Here is a 27,990-nt window from a genome sequence, read left to right as displayed (position 1 = left end):
ATGTACTTTCAAAAATACTATGACCAATAAACCTCATGCCTACTACAGTTTTTGTCCTCTCTGTATTTTCTTCTCAGCTCTAGGCCTTCCAAAGATTGATCACCTTAGGAATATGACAGCAAGTCAACATTTTTTGAGATGTTTATTTTCTTATTCCATATTCTCTGTTTCAAGCTCTGCTTCTTCTTGGTAAAGACTTACTGTTATGACACTCTTGAGCATTTATGGGAGACTAACGAAAAAAGCGGTGGACCTTTGAATTAACTAAACCAAACAAGATTATTCAATAATATATTCCAAAGATAAGATCAATTTGACCTTTTCTATTTCATGCACCATAAACTGGTATATTGATATCAATGGAAGTACAAAGGAGCTGGGATTTGAAATCAATGAAACTGAAGTTTTCTCTCCTCATTACTGAGAATGTTTTATCCTGAAATCAGGCAGTATCTATCCCTGTCCTTCTATACATCATACAAAAACATGCAATCGATTCTGATTATAAGGGCTAATGAACCATGTGTTAAGCACACAGCAGGCCAGCCAGCTTTGGAAAACCAACCTTGGCCTAGCTTGTTGTAGCTAAGGAACAGAATTTTCACAAAATCTTTTCAAATTAGCAATCACTGTCAAGATGTGACACTGCTTTACTGAAAGACTGCTTCTGGGGATAAGTAACACAGCTGAACCCAACAGGACACCTTTATAAAATAAGTTTGCAGCAAAGAAAAAATAAAAAGATATATCTTTGCAGTAAAAGTACTCTGCCTCTGAGACTCAGCTTACTTCTCACTGGAAGCCTTTGCCCGTAGGTTGCACTGCACAGAAATTCATTGCTGCATTTCTGTGTGTAGCTTTTGATAAATGCATTTCACTTCCAAAATGAACATGTGGAAAGTTGCCACAGCTTGAATCACTAAAAAGCAGACAGAACTAAACCACAACAAAAAATCATTCCAAATAAGCATTCTAAATGAGGAGATGAGAGCTGAGAGGATCCAACACCATTCTTTAGAATCTCAAGTTCACAGACAAAACAAAGGCTGGATAGAAGGTATGTCTGTGGTATTTCTAACTTTTTGTTTTAAAGACACCTTACAACAGAGCAGTTTTCACTTGAAAAGAAATGCTTACACAAACAAAAAAGACATTTTCTGAGATGACTTTTATCCCTTACTCAAATTATTGGCTTAAAGACTTTGTATCCTCAATAACTGCTCTTTATTGTCCTTGTTCAACTATTACTTTTCACCTTGTTATTTATTAATCTTTTCTTTGTAAGTAACCACACCTGGCCTTATTAAAAAAAAAAAAATGCAACAAATACTTGTCTTCTGTGGTAATGGGCTTCCCTGGTGGCTCACAAGAAGATCCCCTGGAGAAATAATGGGTAAAAGAAAGCTGAGTGCCAAAGAACTGATGCTTTTGAACTGTGGTATTGGAGAAGACTCTTGCGAGTCCCTTGGACTGCAAGGAGATCAAACCAGTCTATCCTGAAGGAAAACAGTCTTAAATATACATTGGAAGGACTGATGCTGAAGCTGAAGCTCCAATACTTTGGCTAACTGATGCAAAGAACTAACTCATTGGAAAAGACCCTGATGCTGGGAAAGATTGAAGACAGGAGGAAAAGGGAATGACAGCAGATGAGATGGTTGGATGGCATCAGTGACTCTATAGACATGAGCTTGAGCAAGCTCTGGGAGTTGGTGATGGACAGGGAGGCCTGCCTTGCTGCAGTCCATGGGGTTGCAAAGAGTCAGACATGACTGAGTGACCGAACTGAAGTGAACTGAACCCACTCTAGTATTCTTGCCTGAAGAATTACATGGACAGAAGAGACTAGTGGCTCCAGTTCATGGGGTCACAAAGAATCAGAAATGACAGAGCAACTAACACTTTCTCTTTTCTGTGGTCATAAGACACATAATTTAGTTCATCTAGGCTATCTTTCCATGAGAGGTGATTCTGTTATTAAATGCCCTCACAGTAAAGGGAATCCATGCCAGACACCTGGAAGGCAGAGGGAGAACCACTTACCCAGCATGTCGCTGCTTCAGACCAACCTTGACATGACTGTGTAGATGAGACACTCCTGTGCCAGGTATTACTCATGCTAACTCAGCCTCCCAATCACAACTGCACCTTTCTCTTACAAACATGTCCTTTCACTTAAGATAACAGGACACATTGCCAGGCTGAAAGGATCACCCTCAGCCCCTGTGAAAAGACCTTGAGAAACAGACTCTGTGCTCCTCCTGTGAGAACTCTGACAGGACTGTTACATTACCTGGATGAACTCAAGAAATGTCAGGGGCAGCAAGTCATCCATATGGCCAATGTCTTTAGAGAAACGATTCAAAATTCTTCCTGCAAGAACAGGACACAAGAAATTACTTCCCCAGATAAGCCCTTTAAGAGAAATAATTCATGAACAAACCAAAACAATATTTATAAACTACACGCATTTATTATAGCGTCATATGAAATAAGCTGATGTGAGTGGTAAAGAAAGAGAAAATAGGATGATATCTAAAGAGAAACAAAGTTACACCAAATGGCAGTGGGTGGGGTGTGAAATTGAGCTCTGATTTTTTTTTTTTTTTTTTTGAGCTCTGATTTTTAAAAGAATGGTGAAAAATCTTGTGGTAGCATCAAGAAGACTTGGTGGATTTAAGAATGTTCTCTATTATTAGATCCATCCTATCTAAAGCTCATTTCAAGTGCTAAGTCAGAAAATAAACACTTGCAAAATACTTCAGTTAATCCCAATTGCTATACTAATTTTGCTTTAGTTATCAAAATTAATTTTGATAAGTGATACTTTTTAAATAAACATTATTATAATCTCTTTGCAATTTTTTCCCAGAAAAAGGTTCACAGCAAATCATATTTTGGAAAACTGTAGATTCCTGTCATTTTCACGTTGTGAGTCTGTAATGGTTATGTCATTATTTTCACAGGTGTACCAGGTGTGACAAGCACAGACTCATGCTTAAGCATCCAAGAAGATCAGAGGGATGTAGGCAGGAAAATGGCAATATTGTGTAATGACTAAAGATCACTTATCATTGTTGATTTTATTCCCCTTCTCAAAATCCACAAAAACAGTATATCCTAAGGGCTGCAAGACTGGAAGATTAGAACTAATTTCTAATGAATATCTTGTCCTTTAATGATCAAATTTAAAGAAATTGAAGCTACACACACTCACGCACACACACACGACTTTGGTATAGCAACTCCTGTTACCTAGACCCCTGAATTTCTTTTATAACTGAGACTTCAGGAAGCCAGCCTGCAGTTGAGACATGGGAACCTGACCTGCTCTTCCTGATCTCTGTCAGAGATGATTTCCTCCAGAAGCCTGCACAGCAATCCATAGCAAGACCGTGAATGAGCAGCAGCTGAGGGCTGAATTTCTGTGGCCTGAATGTGGCTCTGCTGTCCTCCACAGGGCACCTGGCTGCACAGGGTGTGCCCACGCCAAGAGCTGGAGCTGCTGGAATATTTCACCCTTGGTCAGGCCATCACAGCCTGTGTCTCAATTTTCCTGTCTCAGGCTTAGGAAATACAGACTCCAGAAACCATCTCTCAGTGACACTTTTGCAGGCCCAATGACAACTTCTCTGAGCCTCTAGGAATGCCTGCCCTAGAGGACGAGTTTCAGGACTAAATGGACTCATGCAGGTGAAAGAACTCAGTCACGATGCCATGTTAGTTACCAGGTGCTCAACCACCAATGAGATGATGACTCTGAGCCCAGATTTTGCAGCATCACGTCCCCTGGGAAAATCCACCAGGAGCTGCGAGAGGGTCTACTTGGTAAAATGCAGATTCTGATTCAGGAGTGCTGGGGGAGCCAGAGAGTTTGCATTCCTCCAAGCTGTCAGGCGATGCCCTATTTCCCAGACCATTTTCCGAGGGGCATGAAATTGGGTTATTATTTAATTAGTTCTGCTTCAGGAACATTAAAATCAGATGGGCAATTTTTGCACATATTCTTATGAATGTTGTGACCTCTCTGGTCATTTTTAAACTTCTCAAAGTAACAATTTTGAATAAAGAAAATATATGTCAAAAATGTTAAAGATGTGGTTTAAATGCTTGTAATTTGTTTGAAAATGCAACTTTTAACATTGACAAGATTCATTAAACACTAAAAGCATGATTCGGCTTAGAAAGTGTTGAAGGCAGTATTGAAAAATTTTTAAGATGAAGTGAACAGTATGTAAAATCTACCCCTTTACTTTTCACCAGATGTGTGAACCTTAAAGTCTGAGAGACCAAGGGTTGGCAAAGAGTGCAAAATACAAGAATAAAAACAATGAGGAAAACCATCTTCCCACACAGTGACTACACAAATTGAACCTAATATCATCAAAAACTAAACACTTATTCATCAGTGAGCTAAGTGTAAAAAATGTGAGATGAGAAAATTCAACAGTTTCTTCCTATTCTAAGAAACATTAAGAGAACACATGGTGTTTGCAGAATATTTCCTCTGGCTTTGGTATAGACTGGGCTTCCTAAGGGGCTCAGTAGTAAAGAATCTGCCTGCCAGTGCAGGGAGAAGCAGGAGACAGGGGTTCAATCCCTGGTTCGGGAAGATCCCCTGGAGGAGTAATAGCAACCCAGTCCAGTACTCTTGCCTGAAAAATCCCATGGACAGAGGAGCTTGGTGAGCTACAGTCCATGGGGTCGCAAAAAGGAGGACACAACTGAGTGACTGAGCACATTTTAACTACAGCTGTGATTTCAAGCTCATGGCCTTGTAGTAATAAAGTTTTCTCAGAAGTCTCCAAATGAAATATTAAATCCTTATCATGAATTCCCTTCACACATATACCACGACTCCTCATCCAAATGACATGAAGCCCCTGATGGAAGATCTCCAGAGATGTAGAGGGAAGAGGGATTCAAATTAACAGGGGAAACCCAACCAATTTTCAGACTGTTCTGTAGACAAGGCTTTCTCACATTAAACTGAATCTTGTCTTCCTGGAAGACTTACTCTGCCCTTATAACCACACAAGTTGAATCTAATTTCTCTTGATATGACAGCCTTTCAAATACTTGAATGAAATGAATCATATCCTTTCTAGCAACTATTCCTTGATGCCTCAATGATCCTTCATAAGGCATGGTCCTATATTGTCTGCAGTCTCTTGACCAGACCCAGACAGCCAGTCTCAGTTAATGCCTTGTGCCCAAGTCTTGATTACTTCAGGGTAAAGTGGTATCACTGCATACCCTCATCCTGCATAGCCAGTCACAAAGCTACAACCACAGTAAATTCTGGAGGCCAGATCATGTTTTGGACACATCACTTTCATCTGTACTGAACAGGTAGATTTTGGAGAACAATTGAGCAATATGTGTAAACCCCTCTAAGAGTTCATCCCTTCTGACCCAGAAAGTCCATGTCTGGGATTACGTCCCCAGGAGTCGGTAAGTGTATTAATCTGTTGAATGTGGCATACTTATAAAGTCATTAGTAAAAAATAACCCGAACAAGTCTGAAACAAGTCTATAATGTATTAAGCACAATTTTAATTTTTTCTGTCCATTCTTATTTCTCTACACTGTGTATTACTTGTGTAAAAATGTAAAGTAGAGAGGGGAGGAGGGGGAGGAGAAAGAAAGGGGTGATAGGGAGGAGCAGGGGAAGGGAAGAGAGAAAGGCAAAGAGAAATGAGAGTAGAGAGGTAACCCCCCTTGAAGACCATGATATCAAAGAACCAATCAGGGTCCTCCTAACTGCTCTGGTTCACAGTTTTCTGTCTTGTCCACAAGACAGAATATCACAAAAGATGCCATTGAATTTGTCAAAATACAAATTCATAGTGATTGTATTTTAAGAACTGAGTCAATACTCTAAGCTGGACTCAGTCACCTCTAGAATTCTGACACCTGACCCACAACTAGGATGCCTCAGCTTACTTATAACCAAATTGAAATTTAAAACTTTGAAGTTTCTACATCCGGTCTTGGTTCCATTTTTTTAAGCAACAAAAATTATATATTTATGTATCATAAAATATAAAGGTATATTTTTACTGAGGTAAAGTTGTCTCTCTAATATCAAACAACAACAACAAAAAAATGGACATAAGAACTAAGGGGAGAGAAAATAAAGCTATATATTTTTTAATACTTAATGTTTATCCAAAATATATAAGGTATTCGCTGTTTTACCTAATATTACAAACCTTAACTTCACTTTAAAAAATTTAGCAACTTGGATATAACAGGAACCAATAGATGATGGCTAGCTTGAAGGCTAGCTCAGTTAGGTATGAAACTCCTATAGTGTCTCCTTTGTGAAAGATGTGAGTGGTTAGAGCATTTGGCACCAAGTGAAATTAAACTTTCTTCACTCAAGTTTTAAAACTTCCTAATGTAGGAGTGAAATCTACTCACGCTGTCTAAAGATTTAACAATTGCTTAATAAACAAGAGCTTATCTGATTGTAGCTTATCTGATAAATCTGTGACTAGCTTGATTACATAGGTGTTACCATTTATTTCCCTGGATATTTCTGTCAACAAATATCTATTTAATTTTGAATCAAGGAAGAACAATTTTCTAATAATACAAATTATGCATCATCTTAAAGTCAGCATTTATTTTTCTTCCATGGATAGAGCTATGTCAAAACTAACATTTAAAAGTTAATACCAATAATAAATATTTCTGCCTATAGTATCACCCATTGGTGGAATGGATTAAGCCATAGTTGATAATCTTTTCAGTTTTATGCTAAATAAAAAGGAGAATATAAGGAATATTTATACTAGGATGAAGCATAATTTTATGATGTTATTAATAGGATCATTTTATTCTCCAAAAATAAAGACTAATAAATTTATAGTTCTCCCAAGGGAAGTAAATTTTATGAGCCTAGGCATGCTAACACCAACAGGAGAAAAAAGAACAAACATAAAAATAATGGCTACATATAAGAAAGAAGGAAATTTGCTTCTTAATTTCTTTCTTTTTCTAAATTTTTTATTGAAGGATAATTGTTTTACAGAATTTTGTGGTTTTCTGTCATACATTAACAAGAATCAGTCATCAGTTCAGTTCAGTTCAGTCACTCAATCGTGTCCGACTCTTTGTGACCCCATGAATCGCAGCATGACAGGCCTCCCTGTCCATCGCCAACTCCAGAGTTCACTCAGACTCACGTTCATTGAGTCAGTGATGCAATCCAGCCATCTCATCCTCTGTCGCCCCCTTCTCCTCCTGCCCTCAATCCCTCCCAGCATCAGCGTCTTTTCCAATGAGTCAACTCTTCTCATGAGGTGGCCAAAGTACTGGAGTTTCAGCTTTAGCATTATTCCCTCCAAAGAAATCCCAGGGCTGGTCTCTTTCAGAATGGACTGGTTGGATCTCCTTGCAGTCCAAGGGACTCTCAAGAGTCTTCTCCAACGCCACAGTTCAAAAGCATCAATTCTTTGGTGCTCAGCTTTCTTCATAGTGCATCTCTCACATCCATACATGACCACTGCAAAAATCATAGCCTTGACTAGATGGACCTTTGTTGGCAAAGTAATGTCTCTGCTTTTGAATATGCTATCTAGGTTGGTCATAACTTTCCTTCCAAGGAGTAAGCGTCTTTTAATTTCATGGCTGCAGTCACCATCTGCAGTGATTTTGGAGCCCAAAAAAATAAAGTCTGACACTGTTTCCACATCTATTTCCCACGAAGTGATGGGACCAGATGCCATGATCTATGTTTTCTGAATGTTAAGCTTTAAGACAACTTTTTCACTCCCCTCTTTCACTTTCATCTAGAGGCTCTTTAGTTTCTCTTCACTTTCTGCCATAAGGGTGGGGTCATCTGCATATCTCAGGATATTGATATTTCTCCAAGCAATCTTTATTCCAACTTGTGCTTCTTCCAGCCCAGCGTTTCTCATGATACACTCTGCATAGAAGTTAAATAAGCAGGGTGACAGTATACAGCCTTGATGTACTCCTTTTCCTATTGGGAACAAGTCTGTTGTTCCATGACCAGTTCTAACTGTTGCTTCCTAACCTGCATACAGGTTTCTCAAAAGGCAGGTCAGGTGGTCTGGTATTCCGATCTCTTTCAGAATTTTCCACAGTTTACTGTGATCCACACAGTCAAAGGCTTTGGCATAATCAATAAAACAGAAATAGATGATTTCTGGAACTCTCTTGCTTTTTCGATGATCCAGCAGATTTTGGCAATTTGATCTCTGGTTCCTCTGCCTTTTCTAAAACCAGCTTGAACATCTGGAAGTTCACAGTTCACGTAATGCTGAAGCCTAGCTTGGAGAATTTTGAGCATAACTTTACTAGCGTGTGTGATGAGTGCAATTGTGTAACAGTTTGAGTATTCTTTGGCATTGCCTTTCTTTGGGATGGGAATGAAAACTGACCTTTTCCAGTCCTGTGGCCACTGCTGTTTTCCAAATTTGCTGGCATAATGAGTGCAGCACTTTCACAGCATCATCCTTCAGGATTTGAAATAGCTCCACTGGAATTCCATCACTTCCACTAGCTTTGTTCGTAGTGATGCTTTCTAAGGCCCACTTGACTTCACATTCCAGGATATCTGGCTCTAGGTGAGTGATCACACCATCATGATTATCTGGATCGTGAAGATCTTTTTTGTACAGTTCTTCTGTGTATTCTTGCCACCTCTTCTTAATATCCTCTGCTTCTGTTAGATCCATACCATTTCTGTCCTTTATTGTGTCCATCTTTGCATGAAATATTCCTTTGGTATTTCTAATTTTCCTGAAGAGATCTCTAGTCTTTCCCATTCTGTTTTTTTTCCTCTATTTCTTTGCATTGATCGCTGAGGAAGGCTTTCTTATCTCTTCTTGCTATTCTTTGGAACTCTGCATTCAGATGCTTATATCTTTCCTTTTCTCCTTTGCTTTTGGCTTCTCTTCTTTTCACAGCTATTTGGAAGGCCTCCTCAGATAGCCATTTTGCTTTTTTTGCATTTCTTTTCCATGGGGATGGTCTTGATCCCTGTCTCCTGTACAATTTCACGAATCTCCGTCCATACTTCATCAGGCACTCTATCTATCAGATCTTGTCCCTTAAATCTATTTCTCACTTCCACTGTATAATCATAAGGGATTTGATTTGGGTCATACCTGTATGGTCTAGTGGTTTTCCCTACTTCCTTCAATTTAAGTCTGAATTTGGCAATAAGGAGTTCATGATCTGAGTCACAGTCAGCTCCTGTTCTTGTTTTTGTTGACTGTATAGAGCTTCTCCATCTTTGGATGCAAAGAATATAATCGATCTGATTTCTGTGTTGACCATCAGGTGATGTCCATGTGTAGTCTTCTGTTGTGTTGTTGGAAGAGGGTATTTGCTATTACCAGTGCATTTTCTTGGCAAAACTCTATTAGTCTTTGCCCTGCTTCATTCCATATCCAAGGCCAAATTTTCCTGTTACTCCAGGTGTTTCTTGACTTCCTACTTTTGCATTCCAGTCCCCTATAATGAAAAGAACATCTTTTTTGGGTGTTAGTTCTAAAAGGTCTTGAAGGTCTTCATAGAACCATTCCACTTCAGCTTCTTCAGTGTTACTGGTTGGGGCATAGACTAGGATTGCTGTGATACTGAATGGTTTGCCTTGGAAATGAACAGAGATCATTCTCATTTTTGAGATTGCATCCAAGTACTGCATTTCGGACTCTTTTTTTGACCATCATGGCTACTCCATTTGTTCTGAGGGATTTCTGTCCGCAGTAGTAGATATAATGGTCATCTGAGTTAAATTCACCCATTCCAGTCCATTTTAGTTCTCTGATTCCTATAATGTTGACATTCACTCTTGTTTGACCACTTCCAATTTGCCTTGATTCATGGACCTGACATTCCAGGTTCCTATGCAATATTGCTCTTTATAGCATCGGACCTTGCTTCTATCACCAGTCACATCCACAACAGGGTATTGTTTTTGCTTTGGCTCCATCCCTTCATTCTTTCTGGAGTTATTTCTCCACTGATCTCCAGCAGCATACTGGGCACCTATTGACCTGGGGAGTTCCTCTTTAAGTATCCTATCATTTTGCCTTTTCATACTGTTCATGGGATTCTCAAGGCAAAAATACTGAAGTGGTTTGCCATTCCCTTCTCCAGTGGACCACATTGTGTCAGACCTCGCCACCATGCCCGCCCGTCTTGGGTGGCCCCACAGGGCATGGCTTAGTTTCATTTAGTTAGACAAGGCTGTGGTCCTAATGTGATTAGATTGACTAGTTTTTATGATTATGGTTTCATTGTGTCTGCCCTCTGATGCCCTCTTGCAACACCTACCATCTTACTTTGGTTTCTCTTACCTTGGACGTGGGGTATCAGGGCTGCTCCAGCAAAGCGCAGCCACTGTTCCTTACCTTGGACGAGTGGTGTCTGCTCACCACCGCCCCTCCTGACCTTGAACGTGAATAGCTCCTCTAGGCCCTCCTGTGCCCATGCAGCCACCGCTCCTTGGATGTGGGGCTGCTTCTCCCAGCCGCTGCCCCTGGCCTGAGGCAGGGGTAGCTTCTCTGGACTGCTCCTGCTGCTGTCGCAGCCTGGCACTCTTGGCCACTGCCCCTGACCTTGGACGCGGCGTAGCTCCTCTGGGCTGCCGCCCCTGATATCGGACGCAGGGTAGCTCCTCTTGGCTGCCGCCTCTGACCTCGGACGTGGGGTAGCTCCTCTCGGCCGTGCTCTGTGCGCTGTCTCAGCAGCCCGTGCTTTGCACGCCGTCACAGCCACCCAGAATCAGTCATAGGTACACCCAAGTCCCCTCCTTCCCAAACCTCCATCCTATCTGCCTTCCCATCGCACCCTTCAGTCTGTCGCAGAGCCCCCATTTGAGTTCCCTGAGTCATACAGCAAATTTCCATTGGCTATCTATTTTACATATGGTATTGTAAATTTCCATATTACTCTCTTCATACATCTCCCCTTCTCCCTACTCCCCTCCCTCCATGTCCATAGGTCTGTTCTCTATGTCTCTTCCTCCTTAATTTCTTTCTAAATATTTAAAGGTAATAAAAAGATTAATCCATAATCCTAAGAACTTCTCAAAGCTAAATCTATGGAATTTTATATTGTGAGAAAACACATATAAAAACAAATCCAGATGTACTCTGGTATCTGTTCAAACATCTTTGTGTAGAAAAGAAAGAAGTGGATACCTTGTTTTCCTTACCACATGCTCAAAAAGCATACATTTTCATTACATCCCCCAATCAGAGTAAAGATAAGATCAGTCACTGAACCAAAAGAACACTTCTATAAAATCCACTTGAAGTTCAAAGAGAAATCACTAATTATTGACTTAGCCCAAAATTAGGGACTTCAACTGAAAATCACCCAGGGCAGACACTCTGGTTATTCTGTTGCCAAGTCACATCTGACCCTTCATGACCCCATGAAGCATGCCAGCCTTCCCTGTTCCTTACCATCTCTCGGGGTTTTCACAAGTTCATGTCCATTGAATCAGTGTTACCATCCAACCGTCTCATCCTCTGTTGCCCTCTTCTCCTTCTACTGATATAGTAACAATATGCCACTCGGTAGCACTACTTTCTCCCAACAGTAGACCCAAAGGCAGGACTTTCCCATCATGAGGAGCATGACTGTATTTGGAATAATGCCTGGATAAAGATTCCTATACATGTAACAAGTCTAAAATAGACTTTCCAGGTGTTCAAGAGGTTGGACTAGTTCCCCATATGATACAATCTATGAAAATGCAAATGCCAAAAAGAAATGAAAAGAAAATATTTCCAGAACAGAGAACTTGATTTCATGATAGCTTTCCACATAACTACATTATTTTAATAAACTTCCACTCAAAATGTACTTTGAACCTTATCATCTTTATTCTAGATATTAGAGTTTTCCCTAAATAAGAGGGAAATTTCTAACAGATTAACCCTGGTTACCAAGAATGAAAAGAACATTCAACAGATCATAATTGATTCCATTACTTATGGAGAAAACATCATTGCTTACATTTCACCTACTGTCAAGGCATTGCAACACACTTCTACAAAGCCTGAAGAGAAGTGTGTGTAGATATTTGTAAAAAGCAACATTAGAAGTGCTGGCTTCCCTCTTCTTTCCCTAACACATTTTCAGAGATGACCTCTAGCATCTAGACAGTCTCTGATGGGTCAGGAGAACATTTCAGTATCGCTAAGAGTCTGTTTAGAAATTGGGATGCATTTGCTATAAGCTTAGAGATGATGATCTTAAATAAAGAATCACTTACTTTATTTCCTAAATTTCTCTGGCTCCCACTGATGTGATTTCATTTTGAAAACAATTCATCTTAAAGTTCCAGGAGAACAGTTTTTGTAAAATTTTCTGAAGCTGAGGGTAACCTTTACATAACATACAGCATAGGGCTATGCTTGTCAGTGTGTATGTGGTGCATATCTATGAATGGAGATCTCCAATTGACAGCTGTATTAAAATGTGAATCTGTATCTTTTCTATATGGAATCACAGAATATTGACACCATTTGTTTTAAACAAACAATCCACTGCCAGCAGTTTTTTTTTTTTTTTTTTTTAATGTGTAAATGCCTGGAAAGACAGGGACTGCCAGAGTTTCAGTCAAGATGGCAGAGTAGAAGGGTGTGCACTCATCTCCTGCAAGAGCACCAAAATTACCACTAGCTGTTGAACTCTCATTGACAGGAGGATGCTGGAACCCACGAAAAAAAGATGCCCCACATCCAAAGACAAAGAAGAAGCTGCACCAAGATGGTAGGAGGGGCACAGTCACAATAAAATCAAATCCCATACCAGTTGGTGTGTGACCCACAAATTGGAGAATAATAATACCAAAGAAGTTTCCCACTGTGTGAAGGTTCTGAACCCCACATCAGGCTTCCCAGCCTGGGAATCCAACAAAGGGACTGATAATTCCCAGGGAATCTGACCTTGAAGACCAGCAGGACTTCATTATATCCACAGGACTAGGAGAACCAGAGACTCCAGTCTTGGAGGACACAAGCTAACCTTTGTGCACACAAAGACCCAGAGGAAAGGAGTAGTGATCCCACAGGAGACTGAACCAAAACTACCTACTACTGTTGGATGGTTTCCTGAGGAGGCGTGAGCAAGCAGGGGCTCACCACAGGGACAGGGGCACTGGCATCAGCAGCCCGGGAAGGTCTCCCTTGGCATAAGCCCTCTTGGAAGTGGCCATTAACCCTACCAAAGACCCAAGGGTTGGGTCACCTCTGACCAAACAACTAACAGGGAGGGTGCACAACCCCACCCATCAGCAGATAACTGGATTAAAGCTTTACTGAGCAAGGTCCTGCCCACCAGAGCAAGACCTAGTTTTCCCCACCACCAATCCCTTCCATCAGGAAGCTTACACAAGTCTCTTAGCCTCATCCATCAGAGGGCAGACAGAAGAAGCAAAAAGAATTACAGTTCCACAGTGGCTAAAACAAAAACCACATTCTAGAAAGTCAATCAGGATGAAAAAGTAGGAAGTTATGTCCCAGATGAAGGAACAAGATCAAACCACAGAAAAAAACTAAATGAAGTAGAGATAGGAAACCTTTCAGAAAAATAATTCAGAATAATGATATGGAAGATGATTCAGGATCTCAGGAAAAGAATGGAGGCAAAGATTAAAAAGATGCAAAAAATGTTTACCAAAAACCTAAAAACCTAAAGAAGAAACAAGCAAAGATGAATAATATACTAGAAGGAATCACTAGCAGAATAACTGGGGCAGAAGAACAGAGAAATGATCTAGAGGACAGAATGGTGGAAATCACTGCCACAGAACAGAATATAGAAAAAGAATGAAAAGAAATGAAGACAGCCTAAGAGACCTCTGAGACAACATTAAACACACCAACATTCACATTATAGAGGTCCCAGAATGAGGAGAGAGAGAGAAAGGACCTGAAAATAATATTTGAAGAGATAATAGCTGAAAACTCCTCTAACATGGAAAATGAAATAGTCAACCAAATCTGAAAAGCACACAGAGTCCCAGGTGGGACAAACCCAAGGAGGAACACACTGAGACACAGAATAAACAAACTGACAAAAATTAAAGACAAAAATAAAATATTAAAAGCAATAAGGCAAAAATGACAAATTACATAGAAGTGAACTTCCATCAGAAGATATTAAGAAGAGGTGGCAAGAATACACAGAACTGTACAAAAAAGATCTTCATGACCCAGATAATCACAATGGTGTGATCATCCACCTAGAGCCAGACATCCTGGAATGCGAAGTCAAGTGGGCCGTAGGAAGCATATGAATAAAGCTAGTGGAGGTGATGGAATTCCAGTCAAGCTACTTCAAACCCTAAAAGATGATGCTATGAAACTGCTGCACTCAATATGTCAGCAAATTTGGAAAACTCAGCAGTGGCCACAGGACTGGAAAATGTCAGTTTTCATTCCAATCCCAAAGAAAGGCAATGTTAAAGAATGCTTAGACTATCGCACAACTGCACTCATCTCACATGCTAGTAAAATAATGCTCAAAATTCTTCAAGCCAGGGTTCAACAATACGTAAACTGTGAACTTCCAGATGTTCAAGCTGGTTTTAGAAAAGGTAGAGGAATCAGAGATCAAATTGGCAACATCCATTGGATCATTGAAAAAGCAAGAGAGTTCCAGAAAAACATCTATTTCTGCTTTATTTACTATGCCAAAGCTTTTTACTGTGTGGATCACAATAAACTGTGGAAAATTCTGGAAGAGATGAGAATACCAGACCACCTGACCTGCCTCTTGAGAACTCTGTATGCAGGCCAGGAAGCAACAGTTAGAACTGGACATGGAACAACAGACTGGTTCCAAATAGGAAAAGGAGTACGTCAAGGCTGTATATTGTCACCCTGATTATTTAATTTATATGCAGAGTACTTCATGAGAAATGCTGGGCTGGATGAAGCACAGGCTGAAATCAAGATTGCCGGGAGAAATATCAATAACCTCAGATATGCAGATGACACCACCCTTATGGCAGAAAGTGAAGAGGAACTAAAGAGCCTCTTGATGAAAGTGAAAGTGGAGAGTGAAGAGGTTGGCTTAAAGCTCAACATTCAGAAAACTAAGATCATGGCATCTGGTCCCATCACTTCATGGAAAATAGATGGGAAAACAGTGGAAACAGTGGCAGACTTTATCTTTTTGGGCTTCAAAATCACTGCAGATGGTGATCACAGCCATGAAATTAAAAAACACTTGCTGCCTTGAAGAAAAGCTATGACCAACCTAGACATCATATTAAAAAGCAGAGACATTAATTTGCCTACAAAGGTCTGTCTAGTCAAAGTTATGGTGTTTTTCAAGACTTGGATTGTAAAGAAAGCTGAGTGCCAAAGAATTGATGCTTTTGAATTTTGGTGTTGGAGAAGACTCTTGAGAGTCCTTTGGACTGCAAGGAGATCCAACTAGTCCATCATAAAGGAGATCAGTCCTGAGTGTTCATTGGAAGGTCTGATGTTGAAGCTAAAACTCTAAAATTTTGGCCACCTGATGCAAAGAGCTGACTCATTTGAAAAGACCCTGATGCAGGGAAAGATTGAAGGCGGAGGAGAAGGGGACAACAGAGGATGAGATGGTTGGATGGCATCACTGGCTCAGTAGACATGAGTTTCAGCAAGCTCTGGGAGTTGGCAATGGACAGGGAGGCCTGATGTGCTGCAGTCCATGGGGTCGTGAAGGGTCGGACATGACTGAGAGACTGAACTGAGCTGATGTGAACTCCCTTTAGTCTATAAGCTGATTTCTTAACAGAAATTCTACAAGGAAATGGCCTGATATATTTAAAGTAATAAAAGGGAAGAAAGTAAAACCAAGAATACTCCACCCAGCAAGACTCTTGTTTAAGACTTGATGGAGAAATCAAAAGCTATCCAGACAAGCAAAAGTTCAGAGAATTTAGAACCACCAAACCAGCTTCACAATAAATGCTAAAGGAACTTCTGTAGGCAGGAAATTCAAGAGGAAGAAAAGACTTACACAAAATAAACCCAAAGCAATTAAGAAAATGGTAATAGGATCACATATATTGATAACTACATTAAATATAAATGGATTAAATGCACCAAAAAAGACAGAGACTGGCTGAGCAGATGAGAACATGTTGCTTGGATGCATTTCCACTTACCATGTTACTCTGCTTGATCCTCCCTCCCCAAATTGTATATGATTCTTGTATATTATTAAGTTAGTCATGTTCCCTTTATGACTTGCAATTTTAATTATCTTTTTTTTGGGGGGGTATGGCTATTGATTTATTTGACAAACATCTTTTATTGTTGTAATTATGTAACCATTACTCACATAATACCATTGTATCATGATTGGTCAACAGAAAAATAATAGAAATCTGTATCATCAAAACTGCTATTTAATACAAAAACCTGTAATCACTTTTTAAAATCCAGATGCATATCAGAATTATCTTGGAATTTTTTTGAAAAATATAAATACCCAGGTGTTGCTTTTTTTTCCTCCAGAACCCCAGATGTTTCTAATAAGCAACCATGTTTAAAAACAATTGGACTATATGGTGATCTTTTAATTTTACCTAGCTTATTTCACTCTTTCTATTTCATATTCAGTACTCCCATTTCATTTATTTGTTTTCCAATTTCTCCATCTTTTTTTATTGATGTTCTTTCTCAACCCCTTATCAAGTATAGTAGAAAAACTTGTGTATACATATATATAAATAATATGTATAATATATGTATTTTAGAAAACTGAACAATTCTTGCCTAACTAAAAAATTTATGACATTTTGATTCCACTTGTTTGACTTAGTATGAATAGAATGCTATATGTCTAATTTTTTAAAATAGACATGCAACAAGTAACAGAAGTTTACTGTATAGCACAGGGAACTATAGTTGATATCTTATAATAACCCTTAATGGAAAATAATTTCAAAAATAATGTATATGTATAATTGAATCATCTTGCTGTGCATCTGAAACATTGTAAGTCAACAATGTTTATATATAATATATATAAATGTTTATATATATTTATATATATATATACACACACAAATATGCATATATATAAAGAAAAAAGTTAAAAATAAACACTTCATAAAAAGAAAGAGGTCCAACAGTCTAACACCACAGTACTAACAATGACATCCCTCTTGTGTGGGTGTCAGGTGTTGGGAAATGACCTTACATGATTTTTCCTAATCACTTTGCTCTCAGATGCTCTTGGATGGTCTTTTGCACATCTTTTCAGCCCAGCAAGTTTATATCACTACTTCCTTGTTTCCAAGTTTAATAATGGAATCTCTCTTTATCCTTCTCATTTAGACACATTATCTTTATTTGGGGGGAAAAATAACTTTCTAATTATCTATTTAACAATGGGCCACATCACAATAACCTTTGCACATGATGACTTTAACTGGGGCACTTTTTTTGCATGCAGTATAATTAAGGATTTATTTGAAATACCTTATGTTATAAACTGAAATAAACCTGGAAAACTACAAAAAAAGAAAAAAAGAATAAGAAGAAAGACAGGGACTGTTTGTCTCAATGCTGGGGACCACAACTTACAACCAGTAGATGATCAGTAAATGCTTGATGAGTGAAAAGGCCCCTGATTCTTACCTGTTAGAACCTGAGGCCAAGAGAAGTGGCTGTCACAGCTCTTCCAAAGCTCTGTTCCAGCAGAACCAGAACGTCTAACATCTCCACCTATATCCCAACTCCCTGTCCAATAATAGTTTTTAAATGTTTACGTATGTTTAAAAATGGCTGAATTCCTCATTATTTCTTAATGGCCTTTAGTTTGTAAGGCAAAACTATTAGGTACCAAATATTTAACCCACATAAGCACCACAATTTGCCTTCAATGCTCAGCTAAACCCCAGGGAAATGTATTACATGTCTGACGGTTTCATTTCCTTGATTGACAGACACAGAACTTGGAAGCTTGGATAGTCTGGTTCTAGGAACCAGAGCTTCCAAAGTATCAATACATGTGGTTTTCTCTTCATGTGATCACAAACCAGCAATAAAGTCCACCATAAATAATCTACTGTAAATTTTACTTTGACAATAAACTATAGGAAAGAGTTCAACTGAATATACCACTGAAGGAGAAAATAATTGATAGCCCTGAAGCCTTTTGGGCAAAGCAGACCTATCTTTGCATTATAATATTTATTTGGGCTTCTATTTTCTTGAAGGAATGAGCTCCTGCTAAGAGATAGAGCAAAGGAAGGCAAGACAAGCACCAGTGTGCCAACTGTTCTAAGATTAGTGACTTTGAAGATTTAAACTTGGTCCCAAATCCTTGAATAATAAATAAATCAGCATCTGGAGAAGCCCTTGGGTCTTGAACATGAAGAGCCTGGTTAACTGTGGTCAAGAGCACCCAGAGGCTGAAATAACAGAAATCCAGTCTCACTTAATGCTCCCAACTTGATAACTATAGTTTTTACATTAACTGACAAAGTGGAGCAACTTCACAGCCATAATAGTATGGATTCCTCCAAATACTTCCTCACTCCAGCTTCATAATAAGATGAGATCTTTATGGTCCCCTGTAGTTAACCATTCTGTGCTTGGCTCACTGCCTGGACCAAACAATATGTTTTGAATACATCTACACAAGATGCTTCCCTGAATAGCTTGCATTAATCCTCACAAGAGTCTTGTGAAACAGGAAAGGCATGTGAAATTACTCCCATTTCACAAGAAAGGAAGTTCCCAGATAGCATTTCCTCATCATCAGTAAGGTTCACTAGTCACTGACCATGAGCTAAGTGTTGTGAGTCTATTAATAAGCTTATTTCTAACACAGTCAAAAAGTGTATTAATAGAATCCCCATTTAGAGATAAGAAAACAGACACAAAGAAATTAAGTAACCAGCACATAAGAATTGCATTAATATAACTATAACCTGCTATTACCATTTGTAACTAGCACCAGGACTGAACCCAGGCAGCTGACTTCAGGCAGAGTCACACTTTTAAACCAAGACAGACCACATCCTGCCTTGAGATTTGCCTGCCCAGAAGGATCCATCTGCTTTGGCCTTGGTCACATGGTGAGTTCATGACCAGCCCAAGGCTACTCCTGTCCTCCCTCCAGTCCACATACCTGCTTCAACAAGTCCTGTCAATCATCGCCTACAAAAACAAAGCTGCCCTGGGCCTCAGCACAATTCCAACCAACTGAACAGAAGGGCATGTACACTGATGAACTAACGCTTCATAGAAACCCAGGTCAGAAGCCTACCTTCAGAAGCAAAACAAGTCAAAGGCCTCAAGGTCAAAGAAAACACCACGGGGAAACCTCCAGGGACACTCATATTGGGAAGCTTACCACTGAAGATCCATGTGCTATGTACTATAAAGGGTCTTACATGTCACCAAGTGCCCACTGTAAAACTATAAAGTTAGTTTCTTTGAAAAAGATGCTTCAGTTCAGTTCAGTCGCTCAGTCGTGTCCAACTCTTTGTGACCCCATGAATCGCAGCACGCCAGGCCTCCCTGTCCATCATCAACTCCCGGAGTTCACTCAGACTCACGTCCATCGAGTCACTGATGCCATCCAGCCATCTCACTCTCTGTCGTCCCCTTCTTTTCCTGCCCCCAATCCCTCCCAGCATCAGAGGTCTTTTCCAATGAGTCAACTCTTCGCATGAGGTAGCCAAAGTACTGGAGTTTCAGCTTTAGCATTATTACTTCCAAAGAAATCCCAGGGCTGATCTCCTTTAGAATGGACTGGTTGGATCTCCTTGCAGTCCAAGGGACTCTCAAGAGTCTTCTCCAACACCACAGTTCAAAGGCATCAATTCTTCGGTGCTCAGCCTTCTTCACAGTCCAACTCTCACATCCATACATGACCACAGGGAAAACCATAACCTTGACTAGACAAACCTTTGTTGGCAAAGTAATGTCTCTACCAATTTGGTATTTTAATGAATTTTTATGTAAACCTCAATGCATGGGCATATGTCAGAGTTCCCATCCAGAAATGGATGGGAAAAGAAAGAAACACACAGCCTGTCTTTTGCATATTCATTGTAAGAAGGTCCTATCTAGACAACAGCCTAACTTAACACTATATGACACAGCCAGCTTTTAGGAACTGGTCAACAACATTAAAACATGTTTGCATCTAACATAGGATATTTTATATGCCACATAACAAATGGGTTTCTAAATCATTCTGTAAAGTGAGCATTTATCTTTACACACACACTAAAATTGGAATAAAAACTTATATGCCCCTATATTCAGATCAGTAAAGTTTTTTGTAGAAAATAGATTAATATGCACAGTGATTATCTTCTAAGTATCTCATCCATTTTCAAAGATCAAATGTAATCAGGAACTAAATGCATTAATAAGACATACTTACTGAGAAACTTGGTGTCTGACTTACCTATTGGATTTCTATCGAAGAACAGCATTGGCGCTCTGAAAATGGACTCCAACATTTTGTTGTGCAAAGTTTGTGAAGAATTAACAAGGACGTACAATATCAACAAAGATCTTGTGATGCCAAAAAGGATGATACCTATGGTTAGAACTGAAATAAAGTAACATCACTTAGCAAAAGATCTCTGCCTTTCCTTCAGTTATGTGAAAGCATGGCAGACAGCTTACAAAAATGTTATGCGCTTTATTCTATAAATATAATTTATATATAAATTCACCTATAGACTATAGAATAAATATATAATGGATTCTATGAGAGTTTAATACATTCACTAGGTATATTTACAAAGAAGAATATAAAAATAAGTATGGTTCTCTTATTAAATAGAAACAACATGAGAAAAAAATCAGGTGTAAAATACAAATTCCGATTTTCCTAATCCAATTACAAGTACTAATAAAAACTCAGAAGAAAGAAAATGATAAAAAGTACTATCTTCCTTTTGCCATATTTCGAATCTCATTCTTTACAACATGTCCCATAATCTAAAATTGAGAAATATTTTGATACCATCATGAATTAAAAGGGAATAAGAGAGATGACTTACCATTTCCTTATAAATGGTAAATGTATATGGAAATTTACTTCCATGTAAAGTAACTATTTCCATGCCCAAGCAGCTTTAAAGACTATAAAAAGATCATATTAAGTTGCAAGCAGACAATCTCTTCAATAATTGAATTGCAAGAAAACATGTACTATATTTTACCATGAGATAATTAATCAAAATGAGCAAGTAATCTCTCACTAAGTGTTTTATAGAAACACAAAGCATGGGGTGGTCCTAAGATGGTAGAGGAATAGGACAAAGAGATCACTTTCTCCCCCACAAATTCATCAAAAGATCATTTGAATGCTGAGCAAATTCCACAAAATAACTTTTGAATGCTGGCAGAGGACACCAGCCACCCAGAAAGGCAGCCCATTGTCTTCGAAAGGAGGTAGGACAAAATATAAAAGATAAAGAAACAAAAGAGATAGGGAACAGAGACCCATCCTGGGAAGGGAGTTGTGAATGAGGAGAAGTTTCCAAATGCCAGGAAACCCTCTCACCAGTGGGTAGGTGGGGAGTTTTGGAATCTCAGGGGGAAACATAATTGGGAGGAAAATAAATAAATAAAACACACAGACTAACCACAACTCCCAGCAGAGAAGTAGCCCAGATGCTTGCATCTGCCACTAGCAAGCAGGGGCTGAACAGGGAGGCACAGGCTGCATTGTTTATGGTAAGGACCAGGCCTGAATGCTCTGAGGACAATCTGAGGGAGCTAACGTGAGACAGCAACCCAAACTGTGGGATCACCAGACAGAAAAAAAGAAAGAGAGAGAGAGAACTTTCCCGTGAAAAGGTCTAACCTAAGGCACTGCCAGGCCCACTCACAGAACAAAGGCTTGAGTGAATACCAGAGGAGAGCTAGGCGGTTGCGGACCAGCCCATCCCCTACCAGAGGCAGAGAGGCAGGCGGGTGACAGCCAGAGCTGGAAAGGGGCAATCTCGGCCCCAGAGACAGCATCCTCCACCAAACTGCGAGCAGGCTCCCAGTTGCTAACCAAATGTTCCTGGGAACCTGGACGGTTGACATCCAACAGGAGGGTCACAGCCAGAGATCAGCTCCCCAGAGGAGACACATGGCACACGTGGGACGGTGCTCCCACTATGCCCCAGGAAACCAAGTGGCTGGGACCGGGGAGGTGATAAGACGCACTGCACACCTGAAGAGTGTGCTCAACAAGCACCTCGTAACCTGAGCTGCTCGGACCTGGGAAGGGCACAAAACGCAGGCCCAACCAAGTATTTGCCTTTCTGGAGTACCCAAGAACTTGAACCTGAGCAGCTTAGACCTGGGAAGTGCATGCTACCCAGGGCCCGCTTTAGACAGTTCCACTGCAGAGCAACCTGGAGCCTGAGCAGTGTAGACAGGGAAAGCACAGGCGCTATGAATGGGGGCAAACCCAGTGTGGTCCAGACAATGCGAGCACTCCCCAAACACGCCAGTGATATTTGTTTGCAGTGGTCCTCCCTCCCCACAGCACAACTGAACAAGTCAGCCTAAGTAAGTGACCACCTTTGCCCCCTTGTGTCAGGGCGGAAATTAGACACTGAAGAGACTCGCAAACAAAAGCCGCCAAAATAAACAGAGGGAACCGCTTTGAAAGTGACAGGTGCAACAGATTAAAACCCTGTAGTTAGCACAGACTACACTGGAAGAGGCCTATAGACCTCGAGAAGAAGTATAAGCTGGAACAAGGAATTATCTGAAACTGAACTGACACATCACTGCCTGCAATAGCTCCAGAGAAATTACTAGATATATTTTACTATTATCATTTTTTAATTTTTTTTTATTTTAACTACTTTATTACTCCATTAATCTTCATTTTTATAACCTACTTTTATCTTGCAAAAAAAGAACCTATGTTTAAAGCAAATTTCATATATGCTTTTTATAATTTTTGTGATTTTGTTTTTTTTTAATATTGTATTTTTGAGAGTTTAACCTCTACCCTTGATTTTCAACCTTTGCTTTTGGGTATTTGTTACCAATTTTGTACCTTTAAGAATCCAATCTTCAGTACCCATTTTTACTTAGGAGTGTGATTACTGGCTTGATTGCCCTCTCCCTCTTTAGACTCTCCTTGTTCTTTCCCAGGTCACCTCTATCTCCTCCCTCCCACCTCTTCTCTACCCAACTCTGTGAATCTCTTTGGGTATTCCGAGCTGTGGAGAACACTTAGGGAAATGATCACTGGCTAGATCTGTCTCTTGCCTTTTGACACCCCATGTTCTCTTCTTGGTCACCTCTATCTCCTTCCTCCTTCTTCTCTTCTCTATGTAACTCCGTGAACCTCTCTGGATGTTCCAGGCTGTGGACAGCACATAGGAATTTGATTACTGGCTAGATTTCTCTCTCCCCTTTTGATTCATCCTCTTCTCCTCCTGGTCACCTCTATCTCCTTCCTCCCTCTTCTCTTCTCCATGTAACTTTGTGAACCTCTCTGGGTGTCCCTCACTGTAGAGAATCTTTTCTCTTTTAACCTATATGTTTTAGTATTGGTGCTATATTGATGAAGAAGTCTTCAGGCCACTGTAGAATAAGACTGAAAGCCAGAGACAGGAGGCTTAAATCCAAAACCTGAGAACACCAGAAAACTGACTCCAGGGAACATTAATGAACAAGAGCTCATCCAAAAGCCTTCATAACTACAATGAAACCAAGCTCCACCCAAAAGCCAACAAGTTCCAGAGCAAGACATACCAAGCTAATCCTCCAGCAACACAGGAACATAGCACTGAGCATTAAAATACAGGCTTCCCAAAGTCACACCAAACCCATAGACACCTCAAAACTCACTACTGGACACTTCATTGCACTCCAGAGAGAAGAGATCCAGCTCCACCCACCAGAACACTGATGCAAGCTTCCCTAACCAGGAAACCTTGACAAGCCACTCGTCCAACCACACTCACAGGGAGGAACCTCCACAATAAAGAAGAACCACAAACTTCCAGCATACAGAAAGGCCACCCCAAACACAGCCATCTAAACAGGATGAAAAGGCAGAGAAATATTCAGCAGGTAAAGGAACATGATAAATGCCTAACAAATCAAACAAAAGAGGAGGAGATAGGGAGTCTACCTGAAAATGAATTCAGAATAATGATAGGGAAAATGATCCAAAATCTTGTGAACAAAATAGAGTTACAGATATATAGTCTGGAGACAAGGATTGAGAAGATGCACAAAATGTTTAACAAGGACCTAGAAGAAATAAAAAAGAGTCAATCAATAATGAAGAATGCAATAACTGAGATCAAAAGCACTCTGGACGGAGCCAACAGTAGAATAACTGAGGCAGAAGATAGGATAAGTGAGGTGGAAGATAGGATAAGTGAGGTGGAAGATAGAATGGTGGAAATAAAGGAAGCAGAGAGAAAAAAAGAATTAAAAGAAATGAGGACAACCTCAGAGACCCCTGGGACAATGTCACATGCCCCAAAATTCAAATCATAGGAGTCCCAGAAGAAGAAGACAAAATAAAAGTCCATGAGAAAATACTTGAGGAGATAATAGTTGAAAACTTCCCTAAAATGGAGAATGAAATAGCCACCAAAGTTCAAGAAACCCAGAGAGTCCCAAACAGGGTAAACCTAGGGTGAAATACCCCAGACACATATTAATAAAATTAACCAATATCTAACAAAAAGAACAATTATTAAAAGCATCAAGGAGAAAACAACAAATAACACACAAGGGGATTCCCATAAGAATAACAGCTGATCTTTTAAGACTGTTCTATATATCAGTGTCTCTTTTGCTTGGGGCTGGTGCACCGGGACGACCCAGAGGGATGGAATGGGGAGGGAGGAGGGAAGAGGGTTCAGGGTGGGGAACACATGTATACCTGTGGCGGATTCATTTTGATATTTGGCAAATCTAATACAGTTATGTAAAGTTTAAAAATAAAATAAAATTAAAAAAAAAAATAAAAAAATAAAGTACATTTTCAAATTAAAAAAAAAAAAAAAAAGAATAACAGCTGATCTTTTAATAGAAACTCCTCAGGCCAGAAGGGAATGGCAGGACATACTTAAAGTAATGAAAAAGAAAAACCTACAACCCAGATTACTATACCCAGAAAGGATCTCCTTCATATATGAAGGAGAAATCAAAAGCTTTACAGACAAGCAAAAGCTGAGAGAATTCAGCACCACCAAACCAACTCTTTAACAAATGCTAAAGGATCTTCTCTAGACAGAAAACACAGAAAAGGTGTATAAATTCGAACCCCAAACAACAAAGTAAATGGCAATGGGATCATACTTCTCAATAATTACCTTAAATGTAAATGGGTTGAATGACCCAATCAAAAGACAAAGACTGGCTGAATGGATACAAAAGCAAGACCCCTACATATGCTGTCTACAAGAGACCCACCTCAAAACAAGGGACACATACAGACTGAAAATGTAGGGCTGGAAAAATATATTTCATGCAAATGGAGACCACAAGAAAGCAGGAGTAGCAATACTCACATCAGATAAAATAGACTTTGAAATAAAGACTGTGAAAAGAGACAAAGAAGGACACTACATAATGATTAAAGGATAAATCCAAGAGGAAGATATAACAATTATAAATATATATGCACCCAACATAGGAGCACCACAATATGTAAGGCAAATCCTAACAAGTATGAAAGTGGAAATTAATAGCAACACAATAATAATGGGAGACTTTACTACACCACTCACTTTAATACACCTATGGATAGATCAACTAAACAGAAAATTAGCAAGGAATCACAAACTTTAAATGATATAATGGACCAGTTAGACTTAATTGATATCTATAGGACATTTCACCCCAGAACAATGACTTTCACCTTTTTCTCAAGTGCACACAGACCCTTCTCCAGGATAGATCACATCCTGGGCCATAAATCTAGACTTGGTAAATTAAAAAAAAATAATAATAATTCTAAGTATCTTTTCTGATCACAAGATTAGATATCTGCAGTAAGATATCAACTACAGGAAAAAAATACTATTAAAAATACAAACATAAGGAGGCTAAACAACACGCTTCTGAATAACCAACAAATCAGAAGAAATCACAAAAGAAATCAAACTACACATAGAAACAAATGACAATGAAAACATGACAACCCAAAAGCTTTGGGACTCAGTAAAATCAGTGCTAAGGGGAAGGTTCATAGCAATACAAGCTTACCTCAAGAAACAAGAGAAAAATGAAATAGCTAATCTAACTCAACAACTAAAGCAACTAGAAAAGGAAGAAATAAAGAACCCTAGGTTTAGTAGAAGGAAAGGAATCATAAACATTAGGGCAGAAATTAATGAAAAAGAAACAAAGGAGACTATGGCAAAAATCAACAAAGCTAAAAGCTGGTTCTTTGAGATGATAAATAAAATAGACAAACCATTAGCCAGACTCATCCAGAAACAAAGGGAGAAGAATAAAATCAACTAAATTAGCAATGAAAATGGAGAAATCACAACAGACAACACAGAAATAAAAAGGATCATAAGAGACTGCTATAAGCAACTATATGCCCAAAAAATGGACAACTTGGAAGAAATGGATAAATTCTTAGAAAAGTATAACTTTCCAAAACTGAACCAGAAGAAATAGAAAATCTTAACAGACCCATCACAAGCATGGAAATCGAAACAGTAATCAGAAATCTTCTAGCAAACAGAAGCCCAGGACCAGATGGCTTCCCAGCTGAATTCTATCAAAATTTAGAGAAGAGCTAACACCTATCCTACTCAAACTCTTCCAGAAAATTGCAGAGGAAGGTAAACTCCCAAACTCATTCTATGAGGTCACCATCACCCTAATACAAAAACCAGACAAAGATGCCACAAAAAGAGAAAACTACAGGCCAATATCACTGATAAACATAGATGCAAAAATCCTTAACAAAATTCTAGCAAACAAAGTCCAACAACATATTAAAAAAATCATACACCATGACCAGGTGGGCTTTACCCCAGGGATACAAGAATTCTTTAATATCCGCAAATCAATCAATGTGATACACCACATTAACAAATTGAAAAATAAAAGCCATATGATTATCTCAATAGATGCAGAGAAAGCCTTTGACAAAATTCAACATCTATTTATGGTAAAAACTCTCCGGAAAGCAGGCATAGAAGGAACATACCTCAACATAATAAAAGCTATATATGGTAAACCCACAGCAAACATTATCTTCAATGGTGAAAACCTGACAACATTTCCCCTAAAGTCAGAAACAAGACAGGGGTGCCCACTCTCACCACTACTATGAAACACAGTTTTGGAAGTTTTGGCCACAGCACTCAGAGAAGGAAAAGAAATAAAAGGAATCCAGGTTGGAAAAGAAGAAGTAAAACTCTCACTGTTTGCAGATGACATGTTCCTCTACCTAGAAAACCCTAAAGACATCACCAGAAAATTACAAGAGCTAATCAATGAATATAGTAAAGTTGAAGGATATAAAATTAACACATCTTGCATTCCTATACACTAACAATGAGAAAACAGAAAGAGAAATTAAAGAAACAATTCCATTCACTGTTGCAATGAAAAGAATAACATGCTATGCTATGCTAAGTCACTTCAGTCATTTCCGACTCTGTGCGACCCCATAGACGGCAGCCCACCAGGCTCCCCCGTCCCTGGGATTCTCCAGGCAAGAACACTGGAGCGGGTTGCCATTTCCTTCTCCAATGCATGAAAGTGAAAAGTGAAAGTGAAGTCGCTCAGTCGTGTCTGACTCTTAGCGACCCCATGGATTGAGCCTAACAGGCTCCTCCGTCCATGGGATTTTCCAAGCAAGAGGTACTGGAGTGGGGTGCCATTGCCTTCTCCGAAGAATAACATACTTAGGAATAAATCTACGTAAAGAAACAAAAGACCTATATATAGAAAACTACAAAACACTGATGAAAGAAATCAAAGATGACACAAATAGAGGGATAAATATACGATGTTA

At 39.4% G+C, this 27,990-nt stretch overlaps 1 protein-coding gene across 1 annotated transcript in view; it reads right to left on the bottom strand.

Annotated features, from left to right (window-relative positions):
* The window catches only part of LOC102415544 (ATP-binding cassette sub-family C member 4), a 224,710-nt gene that overhangs the window by 82,050 nt on the left and 114,670 nt on the right, over nucleotides 1-27,990 (bottom strand). The window contains exons 18-19 of the mRNA XM_045162438.1: nucleotides 20,428-20,574; nucleotides 2,294-2,373 (exon numbers count right to left, since the gene is read on the bottom strand). Of these exons, the coding sequence (XP_045018373.1) occupies nucleotides 2,294-2,373; nucleotides 20,428-20,574 (227 nt within the window). The remainder of the gene's footprint in view (nucleotides 1-2,293; nucleotides 2,374-20,427; nucleotides 20,575-27,990) is intronic.

The sequence above is a fragment of the Bubalus bubalis genome, chromosome 13, assembly GCF_019923935.1.
Source record: "Bubalus bubalis isolate 160015118507 breed Murrah chromosome 13, NDDB_SH_1, whole genome shotgun sequence".
NCBI classification, from domain to species: domain Eukaryota; kingdom Metazoa; phylum Chordata; class Mammalia; order Artiodactyla; family Bovidae; genus Bubalus; species Bubalus bubalis.
This window is presented reverse-complemented; position numbering and strand designations above follow the sequence as displayed.